The 27,961-nt window shown below is 37.4% G+C and overlaps 2 protein-coding genes across 4 annotated transcripts in view; one reads left to right on the forward strand and one right to left on the reverse strand.

The window, feature by feature from the left end:
- Positions 1–12,282, reverse strand: LOC113228584 (26S proteasome non-ATPase regulatory subunit 12). Of its 3 annotated transcripts, none has more exons than XM_026461939.1 (9): positions 12,265–12,282; positions 7,207–7,281; positions 6,901–7,017; positions 5,106–5,218; positions 4,111–4,489; positions 3,318–3,541; positions 1,973–2,129; positions 925–1,088; positions 3–141 (listed from the first exon to the last, which is right to left on the reverse strand). In XM_026461939.1, exons 2-9 carry the CDS (start codon positions 7,264–7,266, stop codon positions 3–5), a joined length of 1,353 nt encoding a protein of 450 aa, XP_026317724.1. In that variant the 5' UTR covers positions 7,267–7,281; positions 12,265–12,282. The 3 variants fall into 3 exon arrangements, with proteins under 3 accessions (XP_026317725.1, XP_026317724.1, XP_026317723.1); XM_026461938.1 differs by lacking the exon at positions 12,265–12,282 and adding an exon at positions 7,372–7,503; XM_026461940.1 differs by lacking the exon at positions 12,265–12,282 and having other exon boundaries at positions 1–141; positions 7,207–7,266.
- LOC113228583 (meiosis regulator and mRNA stability factor 1) overlaps positions 7,989–27,961 on the forward strand; it is a 24,317-nt gene continuing 4,344 nt past the window's right edge. Inside the window, exons 1-18 of the mRNA XM_026461937.1 lie at positions 7,989–8,142; positions 8,318–8,469; positions 9,518–9,661; positions 10,662–10,822; positions 11,047–11,164; positions 11,689–11,879; positions 15,549–15,717; positions 16,262–16,427; positions 17,448–17,635; positions 19,460–19,801; positions 20,698–20,939; positions 21,369–21,544; positions 22,033–22,168; positions 23,239–23,344; positions 24,381–24,695; positions 26,146–26,361; positions 26,964–27,224; positions 27,666–27,894. Coding sequence (XP_026317722.1) covers positions 7,992–8,142; positions 8,318–8,469; positions 9,518–9,661; positions 10,662–10,822; positions 11,047–11,164; positions 11,689–11,879; positions 15,549–15,717; positions 16,262–16,427; positions 17,448–17,635; positions 19,460–19,801; positions 20,698–20,939; positions 21,369–21,544; positions 22,033–22,168; positions 23,239–23,344; positions 24,381–24,695; positions 26,146–26,361; positions 26,964–27,224; positions 27,666–27,894 — 3,463 coding nt within the window. The 5' untranslated portion in view covers positions 7,989–7,991. The remainder of the gene's footprint in view (positions 8,143–8,317; positions 8,470–9,517; positions 9,662–10,661; positions 10,823–11,046; positions 11,165–11,688; positions 11,880–15,548; positions 15,718–16,261; positions 16,428–17,447; positions 17,636–19,459; positions 19,802–20,697; positions 20,940–21,368; positions 21,545–22,032; positions 22,169–23,238; positions 23,345–24,380; positions 24,696–26,145; positions 26,362–26,963; positions 27,225–27,665; positions 27,895–27,961) is intronic.

Raw genomic sequence — 27,961 nt, forward strand, 5'->3', positions numbered from 1 at the left:
GGTTATTCCGTTGTAGCGAGTAGATGCTTGTGGACACACTCTTCCTTGTTGATGAGATGGGTGGTCTTGTTCACAAGTTGCATCAGAGTGTTTAGGTTATTAGACCACTCGTTCAGACGGTCTGAGGAGTCCATGTTTAGGCTGGAACGAAAATATAGACTTAATACGAGTTGACTTGAGTTACGCCCTACGAATCAATTCCCATACAAGGTGCCTAATCAATATTATCTGATTTGTCGGTTACTTGTCGGTAACTTGTTTTATGTGATTAAGTCCCGTATTAAAAATCAAATAACGTAAATTAATTCCGGTAAAAATAGTTTCTTTATAATAATCATAAAATATTTTTATTGCTCAAAACTTTTCGTGGTATTCCCCAATTAATGTAAAACAGCATTACTATTACATATTGAAAAAATTTCCTGTTTTTAAAGAATGTGCCCAACAAACGAGTCAACGTTATACATAGATATCTACAATGTGTATAAGTCTCGTTCAGCTTACGTTGATAGCGTTGATATATATAAACCTGCCATAACGTAGGATTCGCAGCCACCTTCAACAGGTATTCAACCTATACGTGCAACTCGAAAGTCAATCTGACCATTTGAAATCCATTTTTCTAGTCTTCAATTTTTGAACTTCATCAATGTTGTAATATTGATTGTAATGAATATTATGATGTTTCACTACCATGGTATTAATTTTTTTTGTGATATTATTTTTCCATTTTTTACAAAGATCAAACACAAAATAAAACATCATAATTTACAATCAACATAATTTATAAAGCAACGTCTCTTGTCAACTACTACTACTAGCTGTAAAGGTGGCATTTCAAATTTCAAGCTGAATGTCAGGTTGACCTACAATTTAGGCGGTTAGGCCTTAGATGTCATATAAAGTGCAGTAAAGACAAGTTACCTGAAGTGCACAACTCCTGCAGGGCGGTCGATCTTGGCACGTACAACATTGCTTACAACCAGTTGACTTAGTGCTTCCTCGGTCTCGACATCGCTGAGGCCTAAAAGCTCGCTCATTCGCTTCAATGTGATACGCGTGTAGTACATCGACATTATGCGGATATTCTGTTGAAATTATAACGATTATTAGAATGAGCCTATTGCTAATTACTTTTTTCGTTGCAACAAGAAATCGGATTGCAGGTATAGTAGATACGTAGTATCTGTTACGTTAGACCAAATGTTCGTCCAGAGAAGTACTGCCACCTTACTTATTTCTGCCGCCAAACAGTAATGTCAGCATTACTGTTTTCCGGTTTTGAAGGGTAAGGGTGCTGGTGAAATTACAGGCACATGGGAATTGGCAACTTATGAGTCAGGGTGACGGGCGCAGTGGCAGTGCTCCTCAGATCTTTGCGATTTAAAGCTTTAGGTGGCACTGTAACTGTTATGGACAGGCGTGTAGCTTGCCATCAGACGCCCGACTTGCTCGTCCCGTCACTTGATATTATAAAAAATTAATAAAAAGTGTTTAAATGAAAAGGCCCACTTGGTGCATCCAAAAGCAGGAAGGATCAGAGGCTTGTTTAAACAAAAAATGCGCTTTATTTTGTTATATCATTTACGTAAAAGGAATGAAACATTACGCACATCTTTTATCCTGTTCACTTGGGTAATAGAACATAAAATTATAGCCATGGAATATTCGTAAGTGTATGGGAGTAAATGACAGTCCTTAATCGTATAAACGATGAAGAGAGTCGGCAGAAAAATAAGCTTTTGTGTGGATGCGCACCAAGGCTTATTTTGATACCTTTATGAGTACTGAAGTATAAAATAATGTTACGTAAATGTCTAAAAAATTCCAATGGTGAAATTTTATCACATTTTTCAGACAAAACAAATAAAAATATAATATTGAAATTTGAAAATTATTTCAAAATTTTTTATAAATATTTTTTTTATGGATTCTTTTCCATGAATCAACATTAGGTATAATAGTTACGTACATGTTCCACAACTCTGTTCTTAAGGTCATTCCAACGCTCCTGGCCCTTCTCGTCAGCCTGATCGAAGTAAGGTGTGGCTCGGAGCATCTTCTCATACATTGAGCATAGCGTGTTCCATCTGATGATCTCCGGGTTTATGAACAGGCCTAATAGCTGTCTGTTGACAATAATGGCTTATATTAGGACTACACTTGGTGTAAGATACGTCAATTTATTTATATCGTTATAAAGATAACATAGGATAACACCCATAATCTTAAACTAAGTTTAAGTCGTGTCTATCTCTTTTGTTATTGGTAAAAATTTATTTGTTATGCTATATATAATAATTAAAATGTATGAGTGAACTTAAAGTCAGATCTAAATGAAAATTACTTTTTCTGCCCCTTTTTTTTTTGATAAATGAATAAGGGCGCGTTCCATTACGGCGTGACAACAGATAGAAATGTCGTGGCTTGTATATTTAAATGAAGTTGTTCACATATACTACAACACGATTAACGGTCGTTCACGACTTTTTTGACGTTACGACGACAGACTGTCGTGACAATGGTAAGAGCTAGAACGACAGTCGTCGGTCGATAAATAAAACGTCACGATAAAAATGTGACGACAGATAATCGCAACTTCAAACGATTCTGTAATACAAACGACAAGGCGGCTGCTGTGAACCGATAAATTGTCGTCACGGTCTAGTGGTAGCTAGACACGACAGTCGTTCAACGATAAACGTCCACGACACAGTCACGACAGGTAGTCGTGATATGGGAACAGGCTAGACGCGACAGTCGTCCAACAATAAATAAAACGTTATGACATAATGGGAACGCGCCCTAAGGCACAACTAATGAACTTAAATTAAGTTTAGTTTGCCTTTATCCGAATCAATGTCAATGTGCTACATTAGAAAATGAAATTAAAAATTGCAGTTTCTCACAGTCCAAAAGTCACTATTAAGTTCAAGAAATTGCTAATTGTTTTCATCTTAGTAATGAAATGCTCGATTAGGCTGCTACTCTTAGCAGCCTAATTGTCAGTCTGTACTGACTGGATATTTGCAGTTAATGCGTGAACTCGTAAATCTGCATACAGTCGATCTCGGTTGCATGAAGTCGGTTTCGACTGCATACGATGAATGCGTGAAGCCGTTGTCTGCTTCATGCAGTCGAGATCTCGGTTGCATGAAGTTGATTACGATTTCATGCATAAAATACAAACATGCAGTCAATCTGTTAGCAGCCTTTGGTGTATAACAGATTGGTTACATACAAGGAATATTTAGGTTTTTCCAAGTTTCCTGTATTTTTTAAAAAGCAGCCTTAATATAGGAATCCTAAATACTTACTTATAATCAGGTAATTTGTCCAAATCTTTGTCCTCATTGAGCCTATGCGTTAAATCGGCTTGTTCATTGTCATACGGTGCTAAGATAAGAAACACGACGCTGCCAATTAAGGCATCCGACCCAGCCACTGGGCCGAGCGCGCGGAAGTGCCGGCAGACGGACAAGTATTGCCCATTGTGTTGATCCACAGCAATCATAAGGCGATAGAATTTTTCTTTCAGTTCCTGTAATAAAAACAGACGGGTGTCTTAAATTGGATTTTATTTTACAGCACACACTGTTCTAAAAGACTTAAATCTAAGGCCCAATTTATATTGCGGCGGAACGGAATGAATGCGAATTTTTGTAACGATATTGTACATAGCATGAACTTTATGGTCAATGGTGTAACATACAAACTATATACGAACCAAAATCTTTCTCGCGCATGCTCGAGAATGCTCGCACATTCCGCGGAAGATTTTTCGCTTCCATTCCTTTACCGTCGCAGTGTAAATTGAGCATAAGCAGAGAAATTTCTTATTATGGGTGTTGAAGTAACAATGTACACACATAATTTCTAGTACCGAGGATATGCTAAGTTCAGTAGTCGCAACAGAAAACAATGAAAGTATGATTTTTTGTTATTTATTTCATATTTGTACTGATCACTATATAAGCACGTTTTAAAAGAAGGTTGAAGTTGCGCCACATAAACAGGCACTGCTTTATGTTATAGCCTATTGTAGCACTATTTCAATTATAAAGACATTCGTTTTCTTTGTCTAAGTGGTTACATTACAAAGACACTCACCAAAGTATTATCTTCTTCAAAGAATTTTGTGTTAATTTTCTTAGAAATGATTTGTGTACGAATATAATCTTTGATGGCCAAACACAATCTCATTTGCTCCAAAATAAGTTCTACTTTTTCTCTTTTGTCCATGGAACCGTATGTTTCAACTTGCAGCTCTTGGATGATTTTAGCGGCTTCAGCGACATTGCCTTCTTCTTCACGAATTTTTGCCAGAATGTGTGTAAGTCTAGCCCTCTCTACTTCTACATAGATTTTACCTTCTGTAATTGATCTTAGAGTCTCAATAAGCTTTATTTTTGTCTCCTTATCTGGTGTCTTATCTACATAAGTGCAGCATTCTTGGACCATTTTCACTACAGCTTGTTTCAGTTGAGATCTGAAAATTACTTATTAGATAATACATAGGTATATCGTTAACTTGACATTAAACATTGTAAAGTAATGTTGACAAAATACAGGACATTTTTTCATATTCCTTGGCCAATTGAGGATGATCTAACAGATACAGAGACATAACAGAGAGGAATCTAACAGATTCTAGTGGCAGTTAGTACTACTTACCTATAAAGAAATATTTTAGAAAATAAATATTGTGCTCAGTGTTTGTGTTCACCATAGTTTTTTGTTTCTGTAGCTTTGTATGAAAAAAAGCGATACTTCATTACCAGTACGTAGGTATTTATTACACTTTTGGCACTCACAATAAGCATTTAGTACAGAATCTATACTAGTTTATGAGTGAAAACGTTCTGGTAAAACAGGAACACGCTCCATATATTTTCTCAACATGGGCTTTGGTGGCGCGTCACGACGCGAGTCAAAGGACGGGTTCCTTCCTCCTTCCCAGGTGGAAACCACCATACATGGAGCGGCAAGATGTGAGATTTCTCGCGTTATAATGTTATGTTGTTCAACTTATATTTTAAATCCCTTAATAATAAATTTCTAATAACAATAATGATGTAACAAATATAAAATGTTTTTATACATACCGCCTTTTGGAGAGAAGAACAATCTGATCATTGAGAACAGACCAGTTTTTGGCTTCAAAGCAGATTTGTACAATTGCTACAAGAATTCTTGCAGTGGACGCCATGTCAGCACCCTAAAAGTATCAGAAGGTTGTAAAGTACTGTGCCTAACTGAGCAGTAGGAAGTACCTATACACTACATCTTACTGTAGTAACAAACAGGTCTGCTTGTAGTTCAGCTGGTTTACAAAAAATGATAAAGAGTAAGAAAATAGAAATATCATAGATTTCTCATAAATGGCGCTACGGCTAAAAGTCGTCGAAAAGCCAAATACAAAGATACGACGCAAGCACACTGAAAAAATCGTGAGGTCCGTTGGTTCGTTCCATGGCTTAGTTGCTATAGCGTCTGGCACGGTATGCTAGATATATGTTTAATTTTATTTTCTTTCACAGAAATCAACATAAAATCAGACAATTATATTTTAAAGACTAGGGGGTCCTTTACATCTGAGAAATAATTATTATTAGAGATGCGCCGAGTACAAGTTTTACCGAGTAACCGAGTACCGATTATACTTGGTTTAACATTTGCCGAGCCGAGTACTCAGCCGAATTAGTCAGTTCACTACAACCGGAACGCGATGATCCTAAAAGTCCCATTGCTCTAGAATATGTCAATATGTCAATGAAAGGTTATTGTCGCGAGACCAGAGTCCTTTCTAATGGTGGGCAGGGCATAAAACAAGATATCCAAAACTGGTACAGTTAGCATGAGTGTTTTTATGTGCACCTGCAAGCACTGTGTATAGTGAGAGGTTATTTTCCGAGGCGGGTAATGTGTATGAAAAAAGAAAAAGGAACAGACCACTACCTGAACGCGCAGAAAGTCTTGTATTCCTACATCATAACTTGGCTCTGTTAAATTTTAAATATTAATAATGTAAACTTTCTTTTTAAAGATTATTTTAAATAAATTATTGGTTTCACTTTATTGTCTAATACCTTTGCTCAGCAGTGGGACAGTATAGGCTCATAATAATAATAATAATAATAGTAATGTCTATAGCTGTAATGCTTTATTTTGATTGAGTACTCTTTTCATGAACCAAATTATTCGGCCGAGTACGAGTAGTAAAAAAATGGCCGAGTACACTGAGACACTGAGTACGGATTACAAAACGAGTACTCAGTGCATCTCTAATTATTATAAAATAAAATAATATTTAAACAAAAAAACTAGCTTGCCGCGGTCAATTAACCTTTTACATTACTACGTTTTATGCAAAAATATATTTGAACTGCTTAATAAAATGAAAAAAACAAAAAATCGTGATTAATTAGGATTTTTTTTTAAATCGTGCTTTATTCCATTTTTTCAAAAAGTCAAGATTTCTTCCAACTCTGGACAAACCACACTAACTCATGGGTCTCAAGCTAGGAAACTCCAGGACACTATGTAGAACATCTAGATCAGCACCATTTCTTGATCATGGAATTTAGCCTTTCTAGGTTAATTTCCTAAATTCATCCTAAACAGATGGTTCAAAACACAGTTCACAGTTTTCGGCATTAGAGTGTTTCTTGCACTACGTCCAATTCATATTGGTTCTGAATCCAAAAAATGACAGTCCAAAATGTCACAGGGATAATTTTTATCTCTAGGTGTACAGGTGATATTTGTATTTCCTCAGATTCAATCGAATTTAGTCCACAAGCGATATTCGAAGTGGCTCCGAGTTTTCTAGATTTGCCTTGTCTACAATTTAGAATGAATACTAATCAGACACAGTGCATAAATAAAGATTGTACTTACTGTTCTGGTCTGCTTCTCAAGAGCTAGTAATTGATCAATGGCCTGTGTGATAGAACCTTTCGCAGCCATGGCCTTTGCCTGCGGGATCTTCTCATCGCAAGTGCTACTGTAGTCCACCTAAAGATAACAAAGAAGCATGAGTACGCAAAATGTAGTGTCATCAACTTTTAAGAACGAAAATTACTGTAGTCTAATATCCATCGTACCTATTTGAGGTTTTTTTATACTTATTTACGAGTTTTGTTACGTAGTTCAATTTGGATCATAACCTAAATGTCTTCTTTGGAATTAGTGTATCTCATTTACCTCCATTTTTACAATCTTGCCACTGGCATCCAGACTTCCATTATCTCCGTTTGTAGTCATTTTGTTGGGATAATACTGGAAAAAAAGACGACGATGACAGACAAAAGTTGACCATTGAAAAGGTTTAGATATTTGGTTAAGGGCCTGACTTAAAAAGGTACTCACGGTGTGCTTGATGCTTAAATTATAAAATGCAACTCCTTGCAGATATTCAGTTTTCGAATTTACACAAATTCTTTGCAAATACGGCTAAATATATTGAACAACGACAACCTGCAAACTCACTGTATTTGACAACTGAGCGTCGATCGAAATTCAATTTTTTTTTTTGTTCGGATACATTATAGTCTAAGATTATTGTTCTTAAAAACATTCATATAAATGGTAGGTAACACAAAAATGTTAATAGCAACATTAAAAGTAGCCAATAAGCGTCGAGTTTGACATTCTCTAACCAATCAACGACAAGTTCGATTTTTTGATGACATTGAGCTAATCCATAGACGTCTAATTAGTTCTAACTAATCTGGATTGTTTTTGGTCATTGTGGAAGATTGAAATGGCGTAGCTACGTTCGTTGATATTTTTACATTTTGTAAATAATAAGTTTACTTTTAAGACGCAAATCTAACGGATTTAAGAATTTTATATAGTGACGTAAGGGTCTTTTTGTAGTTTTGTGTGCTTGGGATTTGCGTCGTGGTACAGCAGTGGTAGCCTAGTTTTCTCTTTGTTTTTTTGAACATATGCTTGAAAATCGGAGTTATACCTACCAGTGACTTGTTATGTTATCTAATATGAGATCAGCATATGTGATGGAAGATGTTGGGCTCAGTGGTAACAGGGGAGCTAGGAGCCATTCAGCTCAAGGTCTGAGTAATCTTATGAGTAGTCCTGCCATGAAAATACCTCTTCCTCCTCGTTTGTGGATCACAGGTAATAATTGTTTGTAACAGTGGTGCTTATGTAAACGTGTAAATTGATGTACGATGAAAAAAGAACATTGTTTAGCGTGGTACTTCGAATATACGTGGTGATTTATGGGTCACTGATCCCACATATAGCAATCATATTTCGTGGCATTTGCTTGATAAAGGTGTTCCATTTTCAGATGTGGAAGACGAGTCTTCTGACGGGACAGATGCTAGTGAAAGTGGAGTTCTAATAGAGAGGGCTCGTGTCAGATCCAGATTTCGTCATTATAAACAACGGTCAAATATTCTTGTGCCTCTTGGCATTTTTTGGGATATTGAGAACTGTCAGGTAAGTTTCAATGCCTACCAATGTTGTTTACAAATACACAATGAAGTAAATGTATACTAATACAATGCTTTTCAGTGCTGCAAATTGAGCACTATGTAAATATTTTAAAGTTTCATTCTCAATGTTTCATTATCACTGCTTATTCACACTGTGTTCACATTATAATATTTATAGTATGTGCACTCTAGGATGAAATGGAAGGTGGCAAAAACATACTTATGAGCTATAATTACCTAATGTCCTAGAGGTAGCAACTGTTACTCATTTCCACAGTGTAAATTTACTTACTTTTCACATTAGTACCTAGCTTATTACTTTAAATAATTTTATTACCCTTGCTATTGTTAGTTATTGCTATGTAATTTGAACTAATATGTATTTACTACTTCATTTGTGTGTATGTATAAGCAAACTTTGTAACCTTCCCAGCCTCAAAAACAATTTTGTATGTTGATAATAGGGAAATATGTGACCAATGGTTGGAAAAATGTGTTTCACATATATCGATACATGTATAGATATAGCTACAAAGAGCGACAGTACAGTACAGTCACATTGACGGAACAGTAACAGTAATATGCTGTCAGTTATCATGGTATCATTAGAATTATATATATTATGTGGAACACCTTTTGCCCACCTATGGTGATGACTAGTAAATCAAACATGTAATTAATCTTTTCATGTTGCGTTGAATCACAAAATGTTGAAAATGAAATTTTTTATCGGCTGACTGTCAGTCAAAACCATAGGGTCTGCAAAAAGCCCACTATGTTTGTTTGTTCGATAAAACAAATATATGTGATGTAGAAATTGTGAAAACCTAAGAAGTCGACACAAACACATTATGTAATAAATTTTCTTTATTTGGAAAATTATATGTAAAATATAATCATTGTTATGAATAACATCCTGTTTGTTTGTACCAAATGTATAAATAAGCTAATTGTGAAACTATTTTCAACTCCGTAATTAAAGTACAGTTATTTATTATTATTATTATGAAATATAGCTGTATTTTATACAATTGATGCTATTTACATTTAAGGTACCACGAGGTTGTTCTGCAATAGATGTGGTAGCAGCAATCCGAGCCAAGTTCTTGCAGGGCAGACGAGAAGCTGAATTTGTTGTAGTATGTGATGTTAGGAAAGAAGCCCCTACTCGACTTCAGGAATTAAATGATGCTCAGGTAATTGCAAAGCCTTTTTCTAATATCGCACCCACATATATATCATAAGTTGTAATAAGAAAATGTTAATATTGTCTAGTCAGGCTAATTTATTGTGTGTGAAGTTCTGCAGTTTAAAATGGTTTCCGAAATGTATAGAATTTAACTTTTCTCTGAACTTTAGACTGACTTTCCAACAACTTAAGACTTGTACTAAATCTGGGGTTTTCATTTGTATATTCGCCATCGTCTGACAAACTTTTAATCTTATTGTGTTTAAGACTTGTAGTAAATATGGGGTTTTCATTTGTATATTCTCCATTGTCTGACAAACTTTTCATCTGTTACTTTTAAAATTTTCTATTGCAATATAGTTGTTTGGAATTACTTTGATAAAGCAACTGTTATCCCGATTAATGTCTATTCATGAGCATTATTATGGTTTAAAATTTATATTACTTTGTCATTGCATATATTTCACAATCATAACATTTTTCCTATCATGTTTTATACCTACTTATCATGGATTTGTTTAACTTGGATCTTTATATTAATTATGTTTTGTTATGTAGTACATACAGAACAATTCAAGTATCATGCAATGTTTCAAATACTATCTTGTATACTTATAAAAATGTGCCGGTTTTAACTTAATAAACTTGTTACTTTTACAGTATATGAAATAAGTTATTTAAGTAAATTTTTACAAATGCTGTTTGTAATTATTATATTATGAATAAGTAACATGTTGTTTTTATTCCTAATGGGCGCAATTGAGAGTTTATTAAAAGATTTTAAGCAACAACAGCAGCAGTATACACAACAATAACAATGATCATTTTGTACAGATAAGATTGCGAAAACTATGTATACTATCTTTTAAGTCCATATTGGACTGGCGAGCAGTATTGACGTCACGGTGACGCCATATCAATACTGTTCACTCAACACCAACCCTCACATATTGTTTTTTGCAGTGTCATAAGAATCTCTTATATTCACATTTTTCACTTTAAAACAGGTAAACCTCATCCATGTATGTGGGACCCAAAAGAATGCAGCAGATGAAAAACTAAGGCAATGCATGAGGAGATTTGGTGAACTACATTCCGCCCCAGCAGCTTTACTTTTAATTTCGGGTGATATTAACTTTGCTGCCGATCTGAGTGATTTTAGACATAGGTTAGTATTATTTTTTTGTTATTAATTAAATAATAGTATTAATTGATTGCAGTAGTTTGGTACCCTATTGCTTTGACATACATTGCGATAGGAATGTTTGTTTTTTTTTGTAATTTTTATGCAAAGCATCCCCTTTTCGTCTTTCATTGGCATTTTGTCTTTGTCAGTTTAATTTCCATGTGTTGGTAGGTATCCAAATTATACGAAAGGCATTTGTTTGACAGGAAAAACGTGGAAGTGATATTGGTGCATAAACAAAACACGTCATCTGCCTTAATCGCGTGTGCCTCCTCTCATTATTGCTTTAATGAACTACTCGCACACTTGCCAAGGAATCCAAAGGTAAAGTACTTAAAGAGTAATGAAAAAAGTAATAAGAAAAATCTTGGAAAATATCTTACACCTTGACAAATAATAAATGGCTTTGTTTTTCCCTCAAATTTTTCGTCACATATTTTGGTTTTGAATAGTTGTGATGATGTCACTAAGTGCTACATTTTGAGAAAGTTTACGGAACAATTACTTATGTGCTGAATAAATATCGAAATGAAGTTTATTTGCGTGTTCACAGCTGCATATTATATTAATATCCCGTTTTATTCTTGTGCGTGTTGTAATATCTCTAAAGGAAACCTTAACTTTAGTGGTATATTATATACCTTTAAGATTTGTTTTCTTAGAGGGATATTAAGACTGTCAATTTAGTTTTTAATTTTAAAATGATGGCACTGTATTGTCATTGTTTGTGGTGTCAAAGAATAGATCAACATTGCGAGCAAGTGCCAAATTGCCATTATTGTTACTCTGAAGGCTTTGGATTTAAGGTTTGTTAATTAACTGTAGTGATTTTTGATGGCTTATTGTAGACTTTAAGCCAAACGGAAGAAGAAGAAGTGCCAACATGCGAAATGGAAGTAGCGAATTTACCGATGGACCAACCAGCGGAGCGGGTGTCTCGGCGGTTGCGGCGTCTGGCAGACAACTGCGGCGGGAAGGTCTTAAAAGTAACCGCCAATACTGCCATGCTGAGATTCCCCACTCCTGACCATGCTTCACGGTAAGTTTCTAATGCTCTTCACTTCAATTCAATGGGCCTAACTTGAGTGGTTTTTGGATTTTATGTGCTTCGTTTCCGATTCTATCTAGATCATACCACTCAAAAGTGTTTTGCCATAGAATGTATGATGCCATCCAAATCTTATACTATGCTACAAATTATATACTATTAGTAAGTAATACACACGTACATAATGCGTTCAAAATACAACAAACATTGATTTGTAATATCATTTGGCCTTATCACAATAAGGAAATTGTTCTGTGTTTTTATGAATCACTTTTAGATTCCGTAAGGTTCAATTTACATTTGTTTCATGGAATGGAAATGTATTTTTGTAACGAAATTTTACAGAATATAATAATTGTGTAGCATACAAACTTACACAAACTGCTGGCTAATTCTCATTGCATACTAGCACAAATAAAGGCTCGTGCAGCGTGCCGGCGATAGGTCGCGACTGCAGTCGCATCGACTCGTAACGACTTCTAACGACGGAATACAGTGCAGCATGCGGGCGACTAGCGACGCGACGTAACACTACCGGCGATCGACAGACAGCTCAGTTTTCGATTAATTACCATACCTACAGGGAAAATGGATATAGTATCAGAACTTTATTGTTGGAAAATTTCGTTTTACGGGTACGTGACATAAGAAGGAGATTTAATATTCGTCCAATTAATATTCTGCGGCGATTACGAACTGCATCAGTTAACTTATCTGGGTCCATTATTATAACTTTAATTACTTATGTAATAATCTACTAATCTAATCTAATCTAATCTAATCTACTAAAATAAAAAATAGGAAAATTAATTGATCATTTCGCGTCGCGAGTCTCACGACCAACGGTCGCCGGTCGCGAGCAAGCTATTTAGTTCTACATGTTAAAACAAGTCGCAGCGAGTCGGTGACCGCAGTCGCGAAATATCGCCGGCACGCTGCACGAGCCCTTATTTTAGTTTGTTTTAAATAAATAAATCGTTTATCTTCTCCTAACATGTACATTATGTAAAAAAACGAACTCTTGAAGATGTTAAGTAACGGTGTGGCAGGACAATGTTACGCGATTGTCTGGTAAATGCCTTTTTACTTTAGACTTGATTCCGAAATGGTAGCTTTCAGGAAACACAGACTAGCCAATAGTGTTTTCCATTCTTTTACTTACTTTAAGAAGGATTGAAGCAAAACGCTTCGTTCGGATCGATAGTAAGTCAATAACATAAGTATAGAGTATTCCGGACTGTCTAGTAGACGAAGGATTAACAGTGTAATATTGTAAAGTTCAATATTAAAAAAATATTATAAAGTTGAATATTGTAAAGAGAAAATCGACAAGCAGGCAACTATTAACGAGTTGGTTGCGCCAAGATTGAAACAACTGGTTTTAACCGATAATTGGACCATAGACTGAAGTGATACATACCCAGAGCTGTTGTATTGCTATTCAAGGGTCAATCACTGGAGTGAACACGATCTTTTGAACACGAACACGATCTACTGAAAATATTTATTGCATGTTTGTTTGCAAAAGATGTTGAATTTAACGATGTTCTTAAAAGATTACATAATCAAATTAATCAGGTTACTTGATATTTGTGATCAATAGTCATCACTGTTTATATAAATATTCTTACTTATGACATACTTCTTAATTATTGCAAGTTATTATTTTATTACATACGAAAACACATAGGTTGATAATTTAATTGCCTTAAGATTCGAAGGAGGTAATTCCATCAATTAAAAAGAACACCTTTTATAACGAGAAATCCACAGAAATGGTGATAAAAAGCATTCCCAAGTATTTTAGTCAAGTAGGTAGATCATGTAAAATTTCATCGCGTTTCACGTATTAATGGATTCCTATAAGTTTTAACAGAATCACGTTAACACCCTGTTTAAAAAGAAATGAAGTTGGAGGTATATTTAAAAAAAAATCTGTCCATTAAATCGTGGGATATTTTCCAATACCGTCATTTTTATTTAGATTTCTATGAAGTTCCCTGTTGGCCTTGCAATCTGCCATTGCACCACCAGACAAGCACGGAACACATGCTATTTTACCAATTTCCGGAAAAAGGTCATGAAAAGTGATTTATCGTGATTGTATTTCATTTTATTTCGACAATTAATGGTAATCATAGCTACGATTGCGATTAGCAAACAATGCTAATATCCGGGTAAGATTGTTCTTTCTCACCTTTGTTGAAATATTTCGTACTGTATTGTAAATTAGCCAACAATATCATAATCCCATTCTAGTAATAATACATTTTCTGGCAAAATAAAAAATAATTACTCAGTGAAACGGCGTATTTCCGTGGATGTAGATTTCCATTTTATCGAGCTATGTGATTTGAAGTACAATTTTGTAGACGTAATTGAATTGGTATTATAATGCGATAAAATGTAGAGGCATTATAATCAGTATTTTAATGGCATTGGCGGAAAAATCCGGTTTTAATTGTTTCAAAAAACGGTTATCATTCAAATTTTAGTGTAACGTATTTAATTTTTAGTTAAGTTTTTAGTTTAATCTCTGATTTTCTTTATTGTTTGGTTTATTTGTGCTTATTTTTTGTTTATGTTGAGGAAGCATCGGCACGGTAGAGTGCGCGAATTAGTGTCGGTTACTTTAAAATTTGAATTGCGACCGTTACAAATTGAATAACTGTACCTATTTGAACTGGATTATCTACTACCTTATTGCACTTGATTACAAAGTATTCAGTAAAGTGCTTGCGAAAAAACGTTTTTGTTATTAGTTATTACTCTAGTTTAGACGAAGAAAGACCATTGACTTACAACTTTTGAAATTTCATGTATATTTCTTATAGATTGAATAGTAGTATTTATTATAGACTTGTTTGTAATTCCTTGCCCTTTAATATCTCTTTTATAGGTAGGTACATAGTATGTACAAGTAAAAAACAACCACTCGTTTTTGCAACGCCATTCAAATATCATACAAGCAGTCTGTCAGTCAGTCAATCATATCAGCAGTCAGTCATATCTTGTACCTAAATGATTATTATATTTGTATGTTGTAAATGTATATTCGTTTACATAGCAGATATGTACATTTGCATGTGAGGAAATTATCAATGGCCAAGTGATCAGATTTTTTTATAAGGAGTTAATTTTAGTATTAAGCTTGAAATCAATGAATATCTCAAAAGCTAAATGTTAATTTGGTATAGGTGGTGGTCTACGCCTGGCATATTACTAATAGGCATTATGTAATTAGTGTATGATGTAGTACCCACATTTTATATGTATGGTTTCTTTTATAATATCAAGTGACGGAATGAACGAGTCGTGCGCCTGATGGTAAGCTACACGCCTGTCCATAACAATTGCAGTGCCATTAAGAACTTTAAATAGATGGTAAGCGACACTGACGTGGCTGAGGTATAAATCGCAAAGATCTCAGGGGCACTGCCACTGCGCCCGTCGCTCTGAGACATAAGTTGACAAGTCCTATTTCCTTGTAATTTCACCAGCACCCTTACCCTTCAAAACCGGAACACAGTAATGCTGACATTACTGCTTGGCGGCAGTAGTAGGTAAGGTGGCAGAAGACGGACGAACTATGGACGAACTCTTTCACAAGAAGCTTTACTGCTACTAAAATTTATTTTTGTTTATTTTTATTGGGGATAGAGCACTGAAGCGTATGGACGGCGAGGATGTGTTCGGGCGGAAGATCAGCACGCGTTACGTGCACAGCATTCTGCAGCCCGCGTATTCCAGTGATGAGGGCTATGGCACCGCGACCGCCGCACTCCCACCGCAGAGACCTGGATTCATGCAGTCGACATCACCAGCACTGGTAGCTAACAAATTTGTTTAATTTTGAGGCGTCATTGAAATTTCTTCAAATAATAATAATTCTACAGCAAATTATAAAAATAACAGTAACAAATATTTGAAATGGTTCAGTTACTAAGAACATTGGAGTACATATAGCCCTGATTGACATTTGGCCATAGGCTGTGTGTGTATGAAGCAAAGAAATGAATTATATTTACGAACATACTAACACGACACATACATGCACGTACCCTTGCGTGCGTGTATGTGTCACGGACCTGAGCAAAAACGGTACAACATTTTACACAATTTCGTATAAATCCTCTCGTGAAGTCAAGCAAACCTTGCAGGTTGTGTTCGATCCTATAACGTACATATTTAAGTGAACTGTCAAATGCCGAAACATCTTAAAACCCGATCCCTGAGCTGCCGAAATTGACACAGTGAAGGCATACGAAGTTAATAGAATTTGACTTTTCATTTTGTACGGTAGCCTGATCTTCAAGTTAGGCAGTTCGGCCACTGGTAATTGAAGTGTATTGAAAGAGCTTCGTATCGTACAGCAATCGGAGTCGCCGCGCGAGGGTAGTGTAACCGACGCGTTGGGCGCGCAGTGCGCGGCTAGCGAATGGGCGCTAGCACTGCAGCAGCTGCCCGCACCGACGCCACCGCCGCTCGCGCACTGCCCGCCACCAGCCCCGCGCCCGCGTAAAATTCGAGGCACCCACGGTTAGTGATGGTTTACCCTTATTCTATCTTATCTTAGCAGTACAAAAATTTAATTTGTAGGTTAAAAAAAAAAGTACACGTACACCCATTAAATTTTGATTTATTACTAGTTATTACTTAAGGTAGGTTATTGCTTGGTGTACACTCCGCATATTAACTTGATGCAACAAGCGAACAGCTAGCTACAGGTGAAGACGGAAATTCAGCAAAGTCTTTACCCTTTTTGTCCACAGCATTCAATTTTTTTTTCTATTAGTTCTTAAGTATAGTGTTTTGTATATTTTGTAGAAATAAATGTCTTTTTATTTTTTATTTTATTTATTATGAAATATTTTGTCTTTAACATTTTCATTTCTTGCCATTTCTTTCCCTTTATATTTGATCATTTATAACTATTATTGACATTTTTTAAATTTTTATTGAATTGATATTCAATTATTATTTGTGAAATTACTCCACTAGTTTGTTATAATTATTAATACAAAGATCAAACACTCAGAAAAAATCCTTCGATCCGGCCGGATCGGAACCGACGTCTTGTAGCTTACCGTGCTAGACGCTATACCAACTAAGCTACGGAACGAACCGACATAATTTATTGACATTGTAATTTCTATTACTTCCATCAAATTCTGCCATCTCCTTAAATAGAGGTTTTTCTTCGTAGTTCAGTTACAGTCAATAAAACTGGTTTGATCATTTTAATTTCCATTTCTTCTTACTAATATACCATTTCTCATTGATCGTTGAAGGATTGCTAATATAACATTTAAAATTTATATTAAACTCTATTTCAGTTACAACGGGACGGTTCAAACAAAGTCCAATGCACAGACAAAGTAGTGCTATTTCACTTTGACTGCCATCCTACGAATGTAGCGTTTTAGTATAATGTACATATACCGGCTCTGTTTATTAGTTTAGTTTCACGGTGCATTATTTCTTTACAAATAAAGATTTTTAATGAACAATAAATAAATAAAACTAACCGCTCTTTTTACATTTGTTTATGTCTCGTAGGTTCAGTGAATCTGGACCGTTCGGGTTGCTCGTCGAGCAACAGCGGCGATGACCGGCGCGAGAATAGTAGCCGTGCAGTGTCTCCGTGGAACTGCTCGGGCAGTTTCAGCGAACACAGCGAGGGAGAAGATGTTGCTGCCGAACTGACCGTCTCCAATCTACCGCCTTATGAACCCAGCAGGCTGCAGGTGAGCACTTCCATCCTTTTCACCTTGACGATGAAAGATTTAGATCGATTTCTTAGTAATATTCGAATCAATTTTGTCCGTCCGTTATGAAGGGAAGACAAGAATATCAGTATGAATTCCCCGTTAAAGTTCTTGCCACTTTCAAATGAAATAAACTTTTTAGTGTAAAATTCTACTTACAAACTTTGCAAATAAAATGTCATGGCTTCTGAATTAAAAATATTGGCGTCATTTATTTACTTCTTACACCAGTTTGTTAGGAACTGAACTTCATAATGTTGAAAATGTTACATGTTATATAGGTCTTAAATTAGTCAGTGTTCAACAATGGACAGGCTAATTATTAATATAGGTAGACGGCGCCATCTATCGGTTGCGTAGCTTAACTAGTTGGATTTTGTCACTCGTTTCCTACTACGTATTCTAACCCACTACCTAGTTCTAATACAGCAGCATAGGCGGCGCTGGTCTCTTTGAAGTTCCTTTCCTTGCCGTGTGTGTCGCTAGCATATATGATTTTTATAGTTGTCAATTTATTCACATGAGAACAAGGGCCTATGGGGATCTAAATCATATCTTCTCCTCCTGCCCCTCAATTGACCAGGATACTTTCATATCCGAACTCGTGGCAATCAATGTCCTACTCCCCACCTTGATAACAAGTTTACTATGTTTATGCAACAAAGATGTTTACAATGTGCTGGCCTCATTTACCGAAAATAATAATATCAAGCTTTAATGTATATGCCGATTTATATCAGTTACCGACTTACCATATCCTTTTTCATTCAAATTCTGTACCTCTTCCATGATCTGTTATTCTGCTTTCCTAACTCTTTCATTGGCTAAATGCGAAGGCAAAGCCATTAATACTGAAGAACAAAGAACGATAGAACATCGATTGCATTTTTTTTCTCATCTCAGGCAGGCAAGGCAGGAGGAACCCTTTATGGACACAGCTTCACATAGCCTTTTGTATTTCATATATTTGGCAAACAATCACCTTGTGTGTCACCATGTATATGATAGCTTTATTATTTATTTATTACTTAACAATGAAAGTAGATCAAAACACAGAATGAAGTACAGATTGGTATTTTCGTTAATTCTGCCGTCCGCGTAGCATAGAATATTGAAATTGTTTAATGAATATTTTATTAGATAGAGAATTTTGTGCAACAGCATATCCATTCAGAAAAAGATAGACTTTTTCTATTTAAAATGGATCTTTGACCATTTGTCACTTAGCCCTCTTTTAGTTCGCGGACGGCAGAATTTTTACATTCACTTTGAAAATAATATCGTGTAATTTGTCAATACTAGTAGTGCGATTCACGTAAGTTCAAGCTATTAAAATATCGTTGAAGTTACGATGTCCTATCCAAAATGGGTATTCACGTATCATTTGAACGAACGTTGATATGAGTAGAATCGAAACGTAACGACTAATGAACGACACCTTGGAATGTGAAATTTGACATTAAGTCGTCGAAAGTCTATTGAAAGAACTGTCAAAATTTAGCAGAATACGTATGTCTTGTCGTTTAGAGTCGTTTTAACGACATATGGATCGAACGACTTTAAAATTGGGCTCGTTGACGTTCACTGTCACACGTGAATACGAAAAAGCAGTTCAACGACATCGCTATGATATCGTAACGGTTTGATTACGTGAATCACCCCTGTGGCACCAACATAACGACTCTAAACATTTACGACGTGACTGGAGCGAATACTACAGACTGTTTGTTTTAAGTTTGCCCGATTAAGCAATGGAAATTCAACCTCTCCACAGCGTGCTTCTAGCGTTTAGTCTGTTTCTAGGAAATGCTGACTCGTCTGTTCACCCAGTACGTTGGCGTGGTTCGCATATGCGTGTGGACAGGCAGCGACGGACCGTTAGCCAGCGTAGTAGTACGCTCCGAATGGGACGCACGTGTTGCCATCGCTCGCTTACACAAACGCCGATTGGATAGCCAATGGTCCGGACGCCGTCTGGAGTTGTCTCTGGGAAGGCCTTCACCTGCGCCCAATCTAGACGTACTCCGTGCTCGTCTGCGTGCCATCTTACGTGATCAGCCCAATCATAACCTGCCGTTACTGCGCTTACGTGATGCCTATGCTAGTCGTCACTGCTGCGCTCTCACTACTTCTGACCTCGCTAAGGTATGTTAAGTTCAGGGAGTTTCAGTGTTAAATGGATAATAAAACATTAAGTAATTAATAATAATTTCGGGTTTCCCTAGACAAAGCAGAAACAGTTGCAGTGCCACTCAGAGCTTAAAATCACAAAGATCTGAGGGGCACTGCCACTGCCCCCGTCACCCTGAGACATTAGTTGACAAGTCTCATGTGCCTTTAATTTCACCAGCATCCTTACCTTTCAAAACCGGAACACAGTAATGCAAACATTACTGCTTGGCGGCAGAAATAGGTAAGCTGGCAGTACTTCCCTGGACGAACTCCTTCACAAGGAGCGTTACTGCTAAAATAATTTAGACAACATCACATATGTTGCTCTGATCTCAAAGTAACTAAAGCACTTGAGACCCAGACCCGAGCCAATATAGAAAATTTAGTTTCTACACTGACCCAGCCGGGGATAGAACCCGGGACCTCTGAGATGGCTATACCATGAAAACTAATGTTCAAGCCCCTCGACCATGGAGGTCGGCAAACGGGACTTTCTGTCTATATGTATACCGTGTCATGAAATTTGAAGTGAACGTGACCCAAAAACGAAGGTAAATAAAACGACTTTTTTTTATTGAGTATTATAATATACCATATAATACTCAAAAAATAATAGGTCTTTTAAAATGCGTTAAACTGTTGGAACTCGATTTTAGGGCATCTCTTATGAACTACTGTTGAGGGATATCCAAAAGATAACAGAAACTTCACCTCTTCCAAATTATTAATAGGAGCTCTATAACAAAGATACATGACCCGACCTTACACCCTAATCAGCTTTTTATTATTATTTGCTTTCTATTTGGCGATGTGGCCGTTTTTGTAATTTCTGTTGTATGTTTGATATTTAATAAAAAGCTTTTTACCAGGTAAAGGACACTGTAGTAACTCACGAGGGCTTTGGACGCATGGTGCAGCTTGTGGACCTACGGCCCGCAACCGACTCGGAACTGGAGGAAGCTCCGTGGAAATGCCACTTGCACGCCGGCCCAAGTACTTGTCATGAGGATGGCAGTCGTATCTTGCAACCTGTTTATATGGAGATAGATACCTTGGCCAAACGCGTCCAGGTGCTGCTTGAGAGTCACGGCGGAATCCTGCCACTGCTCAGGTGAGAAAGAAACTTTGGTTTACTGTTCAAATACAAAGTTTTAGAAAATACAAGTCCGTTTAGGAGTATAAACTAGTGTTGCAACGAATAGCATATTCGGCTTTAAGCAATAGCCGAATATTCGGCCAAAATAAAAATATTCGGAAAATACCGAATAACGAAACTAAAAGGTACATTTTCATGTTTATAATTGGAATTTATCAATTTATTCTTTGACCTTTGAGAGCGAAAGCGTTCTGCGTTCATAAAGTTAGGTACATGATAATTTACTGTATATTTTTTCTTGCTTCCTCCTGTTTTTAGTATTCGGTATTCTGTCTAATTTAATACTCTGAATTCGAGCATAGTAACCTAATATTCGTTGCAACTCTAATGTAAACTCTACACGGCAGTTGAAGTCTTGTTGACGTTCGTGACGTACATGTGCAGCTTCGTGGAGTGCTACGAGGCGCGGTTTCCGGCCCTGGTGGCGGAGCCGCGACGCGGCGTGGCGTTAGAGCTGCTGCTGCGCAGCGCACCGTCTCTGGCCGTGCGCGACCTGCCCTCGCGCCATCTTGTGTGGCAGCCCGAAGGCGCACGCGCCGTCTCTCCACCGGACCACCTCAGTATGTACTCTAATCACTTCTCATTTGTCAGAAGTTAAATTTTTTATTAAACATTTCGTCGCTTAGCAAAAAACACCGCTTAAGTATTTCGCGTAATGAAAATAAAATGAAAAACCTCATATATGATTGTATAAAAGTTGTTTTAAAAAAGGCTGGGGTGAAAGTACCAAGATAAACTATATACCCTATATATGAAGTGACTGATGGGAGTGGAGGAGGCGAAGGAGGTTTTTCAAGAAGCGTAGCAGGCGGAGGTTCGTAGTTTCTGCCTATCCCGGTGGGAGACTGGCATGATATTTATTTATTGAATGTGTTTGTGATTATGATGTTTATTAACTTGAGTAACATTCAAAAGTTACCATTTTGGACTTAACGATATTGTTTGTTAAGCGACAACATATGGCCTTTTATTTTGGCGTATGTATGATATACATAACAATGCTAGGACGTCATAAATGACTTATTTTACGCTATATGTTTTCCCCCAGGTGAAAGTTCTCATTCGAGCGCAGACCGGGACCGCCCTCGCACAGCACCTGTTCTAGAACCAATGCTAGCGTTGTTCGAGAGGGAACTTGTCGACCTGCTGCGTAGTGCGACGCGTTGCACCATCCCCTTTAGCAAGTCAGTAATTTTACCTGGTATTGTTTGTATATACGATCGCACACTGGAGTATACATACTTTTTTTATGATACCAAGTGACTAAGCGACACGCCAGTCCACAGCAGTTGTTGTGCCACTCAGAGCTTTAAATTGCAAAGATCGGAGGGGCACTGCCACTGCCCCCGGCACCCTGCGACATAACTAGACATATTACTAATTTATTTATTGTTTTTCTTTATTAATTATTAAGTCATATCTAATTTTATTTTAATAACTCTTACAACAAATAGACGTATTTTTAATAATATGTTTTACTTACTTTTTTATAATATCAAGTGACGGGACGATCGAGTCGTGTGCCTGGTTGCAGTGCAACTCGGAGCTTTAAATCGCAAAAATCTGAGGAGTACTGCCACTGCGCCCGTCACCCTGAGATATAAGTTGACAAGTCCCATTTGCCTGTAACTTCACCAGCACCCTTACCCTTCGAAACCGAGACGTAGTAATGCTAATATTACTGCTTGACGGCAGAAATAGATAAGGTGGCAGTACTTCCCTGGACGAACTCTTTCACAATGACCTCACACACAGCTTACAGCTGCTTAAAAATTCTTTCATAGCAATTATTTCATAGCATTATGTAACATGCTTTCATAGTATGCTGTAACTAAGTACCTGGACCAGGTGGACTTGTCTACCAACACTTATTGTATATAAATTGTATCATTATCAATATCATTCCCATAATAATGCCTCCTGCTAACTATATCTAAAACGTGGCTAAGTGACAAAATATTTTTTGAATTATCATAAAAAATCATAACCCAGTTTTAAAATATTGAAATTGTTTAATGACATTTCAGCTACGCGTCGTTAGGGTAAGTTCCTGTAAGACGAACACGTTAACTAATTTTAACTGTTTTACAACCAAAATATATGGCACATCTATTTTATTTCATGATTTCAAAGCATTCTCTTTGTAAAAATTGTTCGTATTAATGAAATGTGAATTCACCCCTTTTCGAGATAACTAACGCAATTAAGTTAACAGTTTTATAATTCATGTATACATAATATTTGCTCTCCATAGGCTGATACCTGCCTTCCATCACCACTTCGGCCGACAATGCCGCGTCGCCGACTACGGTTTCACCAAGCTGCCTGATTTGCTGGCTGCTCTTGGGAATACTGTGATCGTAAGTTTTAGAAGTATTTTACCCAAAATACAGGGTGATGAAAAAACCACTGACCATTTTATAGGAGCAACTGTATAATGGAAATAAAAAATACGTGTCCGGTTATTTTTTTCAAATACTTAACAAATAAATAAGTTACGACGTTTCAAAGTTTTCCGAAAAATTGTGAACAGTATTGACACTCGATGATAAGCAGACGCCGTTGCTATGGCAACAAGAACGGTGTTGGGCAGTGGGCGGAGTCAGCGCGCGAGTTGATGTATTTGACAGACAATAAAGTATTAAACCTACGCGTGATGCGTTAGCGCAGGTCTGCCTTCGCGCGGCGCCACGTGCTGGCGTCTAGACAAGTCGGCTGTATGCGAAATTATGTACAGTTAGGTTTTTATATCTCTATGAAATTGCCTTTAACTTACCTTAGAAATGTGCTCAGTAGTGAGAAATTTATTTGGTGAAATGTGTAAAGCACGTGTTAAGAGTAATGCAAGAAAAGACAAGCTTATTAAAGACAGACAACCAAAGGGAAAAGATGATTGAGCATCTGATACGTCACAACAGTTTTCTTAGAAACATCATAGAAGGGAAGATCAACGAAAAGAGAAGTAGATGACGAAAGGGACAAAGTTATTTAAATCAGATGAGGAAAAAGTTAATGTCATGTCTTATCATTAAATTTAAAATTTGTGCGCTGAACTGACATGGTTGACGATTACTCCACCGACAGGACTAGGCTCTTGTGCACACCCCGGACACTCCAAAGCTTAATTAATTTGTAATTAAGCACAAATACTAAAAAGATGCTGACAGTTTCAACAAGAATAGAGACAAAACGATCGACACGTGTTCTTAGACTTCCTTCACTCGGGCGTTCGTTCTCAATAATTTCGTGACATGTCTTGAGTAATCCTTCATTACGTCGCTAGGTGGCGTTGATTGCCAACACGGCCATGCTGAGATGTGCCTGCCCTAGATACTTCACTTCAGAAAGTAAGAAGAAGTGTATTTGCTATATTTGAAACGTAATGTTTTTCTACAGGTGTTAGGGTCAGGCTCGTCCCGCGTGATCACGCTTTCTGCATCAGCCCAAAGCCGCCGTTGGACCTCCGACCTCGTCAAATTGCTTAAAAGCCAGCCTGGCCGGTCGGTGGCTGCTCTAGACATCGCAGAGCTCTATCAGGCAACGTTTGGCAAGCCCTTCTCGCCAGCGGATTACGGCGTGTGTACTTTGCATGAGTTAATGCAACGCGTTGCTCCAAATGCTGTCTTGCTTGCTCTGGATGGCACTGTTTCATTGCCACGTCGTACACCAACGCCTGAAGAGCGTGCTCGTTTGCTGCAGTTTGCTATGCAGGTGAGTGGTCACACAACACTACTGGTGTATTGAGCTTTGTTTAAGGTATAATATTGGAAAAAATTATATTTTACATTCTATTTCCTTAATGGCGGCCACTAGGCTTGGGCTAGTGTCAGTTTCGAAAAATTAATTATACTCCCTCCAACCGTTTATTTAACTTTTGACAGCTCGAATTCTAATCAATTAGTGATGTCTTAATGGATTTCCGATTCGATTTTTTATAACAATAGATTTTATGTATGAAGAAGTTTTAATCGTGAATATGACCGGGTTCAAAAAAGAAGATATTGTCTGATTGGGATAGTGATGTTGCGTTTGACAGTTTGTGTACTCAAGAATGAATAATTAATGTTAATGAGGATTCAAGTGACGATTCACGTTCATGTAGAAGAAGACGACGAATTACAGTAATAAACAATAACAATTTATTATAATTATTTATTTCATTTCATTATAATTTATTAGACAGGTACTAAAATTTATCAACTTAAATAATCTCCATTACATAATCTGTTGGCTCGATAAATATCGGAACTAAAGGGCAAGTCGCTTCACTAAAATTAAAAAATAAGAATCCAGGAAGTATTGCATTTTTTTTGTCTGGTAGTTGGATGGTTGCCAGTCAATAATTACGGAACTTCGGAGGCATGCATATGTCAAAACTTAAATGGTTGGACGGAGTATATCGACGCCTTACTTTCTCAAACACGTATCTTATAAAGAGTGATTATTCAGGAGATGGCAAAAATTTATATTTATTTTAAATTTCTTATCAAGGATGTTAATTTGGATGCATTACTTTAAGACTAGGTAAAAGCCCGTGTGTGAATATGAAGGAAATTTGATATGAAATCATCCTGCAAATATGTATATACAATGCATTTTTTGCATTTCAGTTACTTTGTTTTTTAAGATACGAGTTTGAGAAAGTCAGGCGACGATATGTAATTTTTCCGTTAAAATTCTAAGTTCATTAATGTTAAAAGTGAAGATAAGTGCACCGTGTTAGTGCTGTGTCGCAATATTTGTTAAAGTTATTATTAAAAATATTCACTCTATACAATTTATAGAAATATAGTAAATTGGGTTTGTACGCAACCAGTAATGTAGTTATGTGGTGAAAATAAAACGTAGTTTTCCAAGTGAATGATTTTCTTCGGACGCTAAATAGAATGTCAGGACTATACTCAAAGTGGTGCAGAAAATATATGTGCCAGGACAGCTAATTTGTATATTTAGTAATTGTATATAGTAGGCAGTCCCAAACACTCATTGGGACAGCATGGCGAACTTAAAGTTGACCCTTAAAGGTGACCCGTGCCCTGGTAGTGGAGGCAGAGGTTTCACCGAAACCTCTACCTCCAATACCGATAAAATACCGATTATAGTGTGTCTCAACTTAACGCTTTAATGTATAATGGATCTTAATTTTCATTTATATTCGTAGGCTGTGGAACTATTGTGTTACACCCCTAATCTACGCATGGAGTTCTCTCGCTTCGTGCCCGCGTACCACGCGCACTTCGGCCGTCAGCTGCGAGTAGCGCACTATGGTTGCGTGAAGCTCGTCGAGCTTTTCGAGCTCATTCCAGAGGCCGTGTCGGTGGGCGTAGACCCCAGTGGCGAGCGCAGTGTACGCCTTGCCCCCCTCGCTGCGAGAGCGGTAAGCTCATTTCTTTTTTGCCAATCTAATCACACTGAACAATGAACTGGTAAAAAGTAAGTCTTTTAGTACGAGTGTAACGGGAGTTCTCTATAGGGACTCTATCCAGGACACCCAGAGCATAATCGATTAAGAAAATATCGTGAAACCAGGAACCTTCCCGTCTAAATACCGAGGTCATTTAGTTACGTCGCAGTATATTCTGACTAAGCAGATCTTGATGCTTAGTTATATAATGTATGTGATCTCTATTAGAACATAGGATACGTCTCTTGACCGCGAATGCAACCGAACGTCTCTTGTTCCAGAGTCAGTTAAAAAGTCGCCATTTAGTCGGTTTAAGTTGCAAAAAACTAGGGTTAGTCGGTCCGGCTTTTCAAAAGTAATAAGGGCGTTTTACAGTCTACGCCCAATCTCGAGACCCACAGCATCTAGCTTAGATCTGATTCCATTAAAAAAAAAGTCGTGAGTTAATCGTTTTTAGTCGCAAAATTTTAGAATTAGTCTTCCTGAATATTGCGACTAAAACCGATTGGCCGAGTGGTCTTGGTTTCGATTTTCTTACGATAAAAATTGTAACCGAGTGATGACGTGTCTCGCAGGTGATGGCACAGCGAATGAAAGCCCTGGCACCGATCCCGCTCTCGAACCTGAGCGCTGCGTACGCGGCGATGTGGGGCGCGGCGCCGCTGCCGGCGGCTCTGGGGGCCGCGTCTCTGGAGGCGCTGGTGCTGTCGGCGGGCGGCTGCGTCGAGGCGGGCGTGGTGCGTGCGCCGGGGCAGGCACCGCGCTGGGCCACGCAGGCGCTGGCCGCCGCGGCGGCCCTGATCGCCGACCGCAGCGTCGCGAAGGGCTCCACACAGGTAAAACACCCACCGCATTAAAAAAAGGAATTGTTTTTGGTGGTTAATTTTTTACCCCAATCCTATTGCTAGAACTTGAAAATGTAATAACTTTATTAATATTATTAAGACAGCGACATCTCTCGTCAACTTTTTGTAACTGTAAAGGTACCTTGCTGAGAGAGTAACTTCAAAGTTTTCTCACTGGTGCGTGCGTTGACGGCGAAAAAACCCAATATGAAGATCTCAACAAACATGAAAAAATTCGTAAAGTCTGTTAGGAAAGTTCAGTCTGTTAGGAGCGGGCATTACAATAGACACTTGTTCCGAGACCTGTCAAATCGAAGGAATTTTTTTGTGTAAGATCTTTGATCAATAATAGTAACAAAATAGTTAATCTATTTCTTAAAAAAATTAAGGTGCTAAATGATTTTATTAAGGTTCAAGTAATTTTTGTTTCAGGAGTATTTCGCTAACGCATTCCGTAGACTCGTAGGCAGCGAACCCCAGGTAGCGCAATTGGCGGCAGCTGAAGTCATAGAGGTGTGCGATCGGCGTGTACAGCTGACGCCCACCTGGCGCGCGGTGTGGCGCGTGGCCAGCTTACTGACCGAGCGAACTACTGCCACCACTGCCGAGATACTCTCCGAGTACACCCGTCGATATGAGCCCAATTTCTGCGCTGATATGGGTCAGTATTTTTGTTCACAACAAGATTACTTTTTAACATGTTATATGATAGGAAATTCATTGACATA

The sequence above is a fragment of the Hyposmocoma kahamanoa genome, unplaced genomic scaffold (genome assembly GCF_003589595.1).
Source record: "Hyposmocoma kahamanoa isolate Upper Pololo Valley unplaced genomic scaffold, ASM358959v1 232, whole genome shotgun sequence".
Taxonomy (NCBI): Eukaryota; Metazoa; Arthropoda; class Insecta; order Lepidoptera; family Cosmopterigidae; genus Hyposmocoma; species Hyposmocoma kahamanoa.

What these genes read in the sequence shown, in the direction of transcription:
- LOC113228584 (XM_026461940.1), bottom strand. Translation starts at nt 7,266, where the DNA reads ATGACTACAAACGGAGATAATGGAAGTCTGGATGCCAGTGGCAAGATT. An exon ending in GTTCTTCTCTCCAAAAGGCG is followed by an intron (nt 4,490 to 5,105) that starts GTATGTATAAAA and finishes AGTAATTTTCAG; the next exon opens with ATCTCAACTGAAACAAGCTG. An exon ending in GCAGGAGTTGTGCACTTCAG is followed by an intron (nt 142 to 924) that starts GTAACTTGTCTT and finishes TTTTCGTTCCAG; the next exon opens with CCTAAACATGGACTCCTCAG.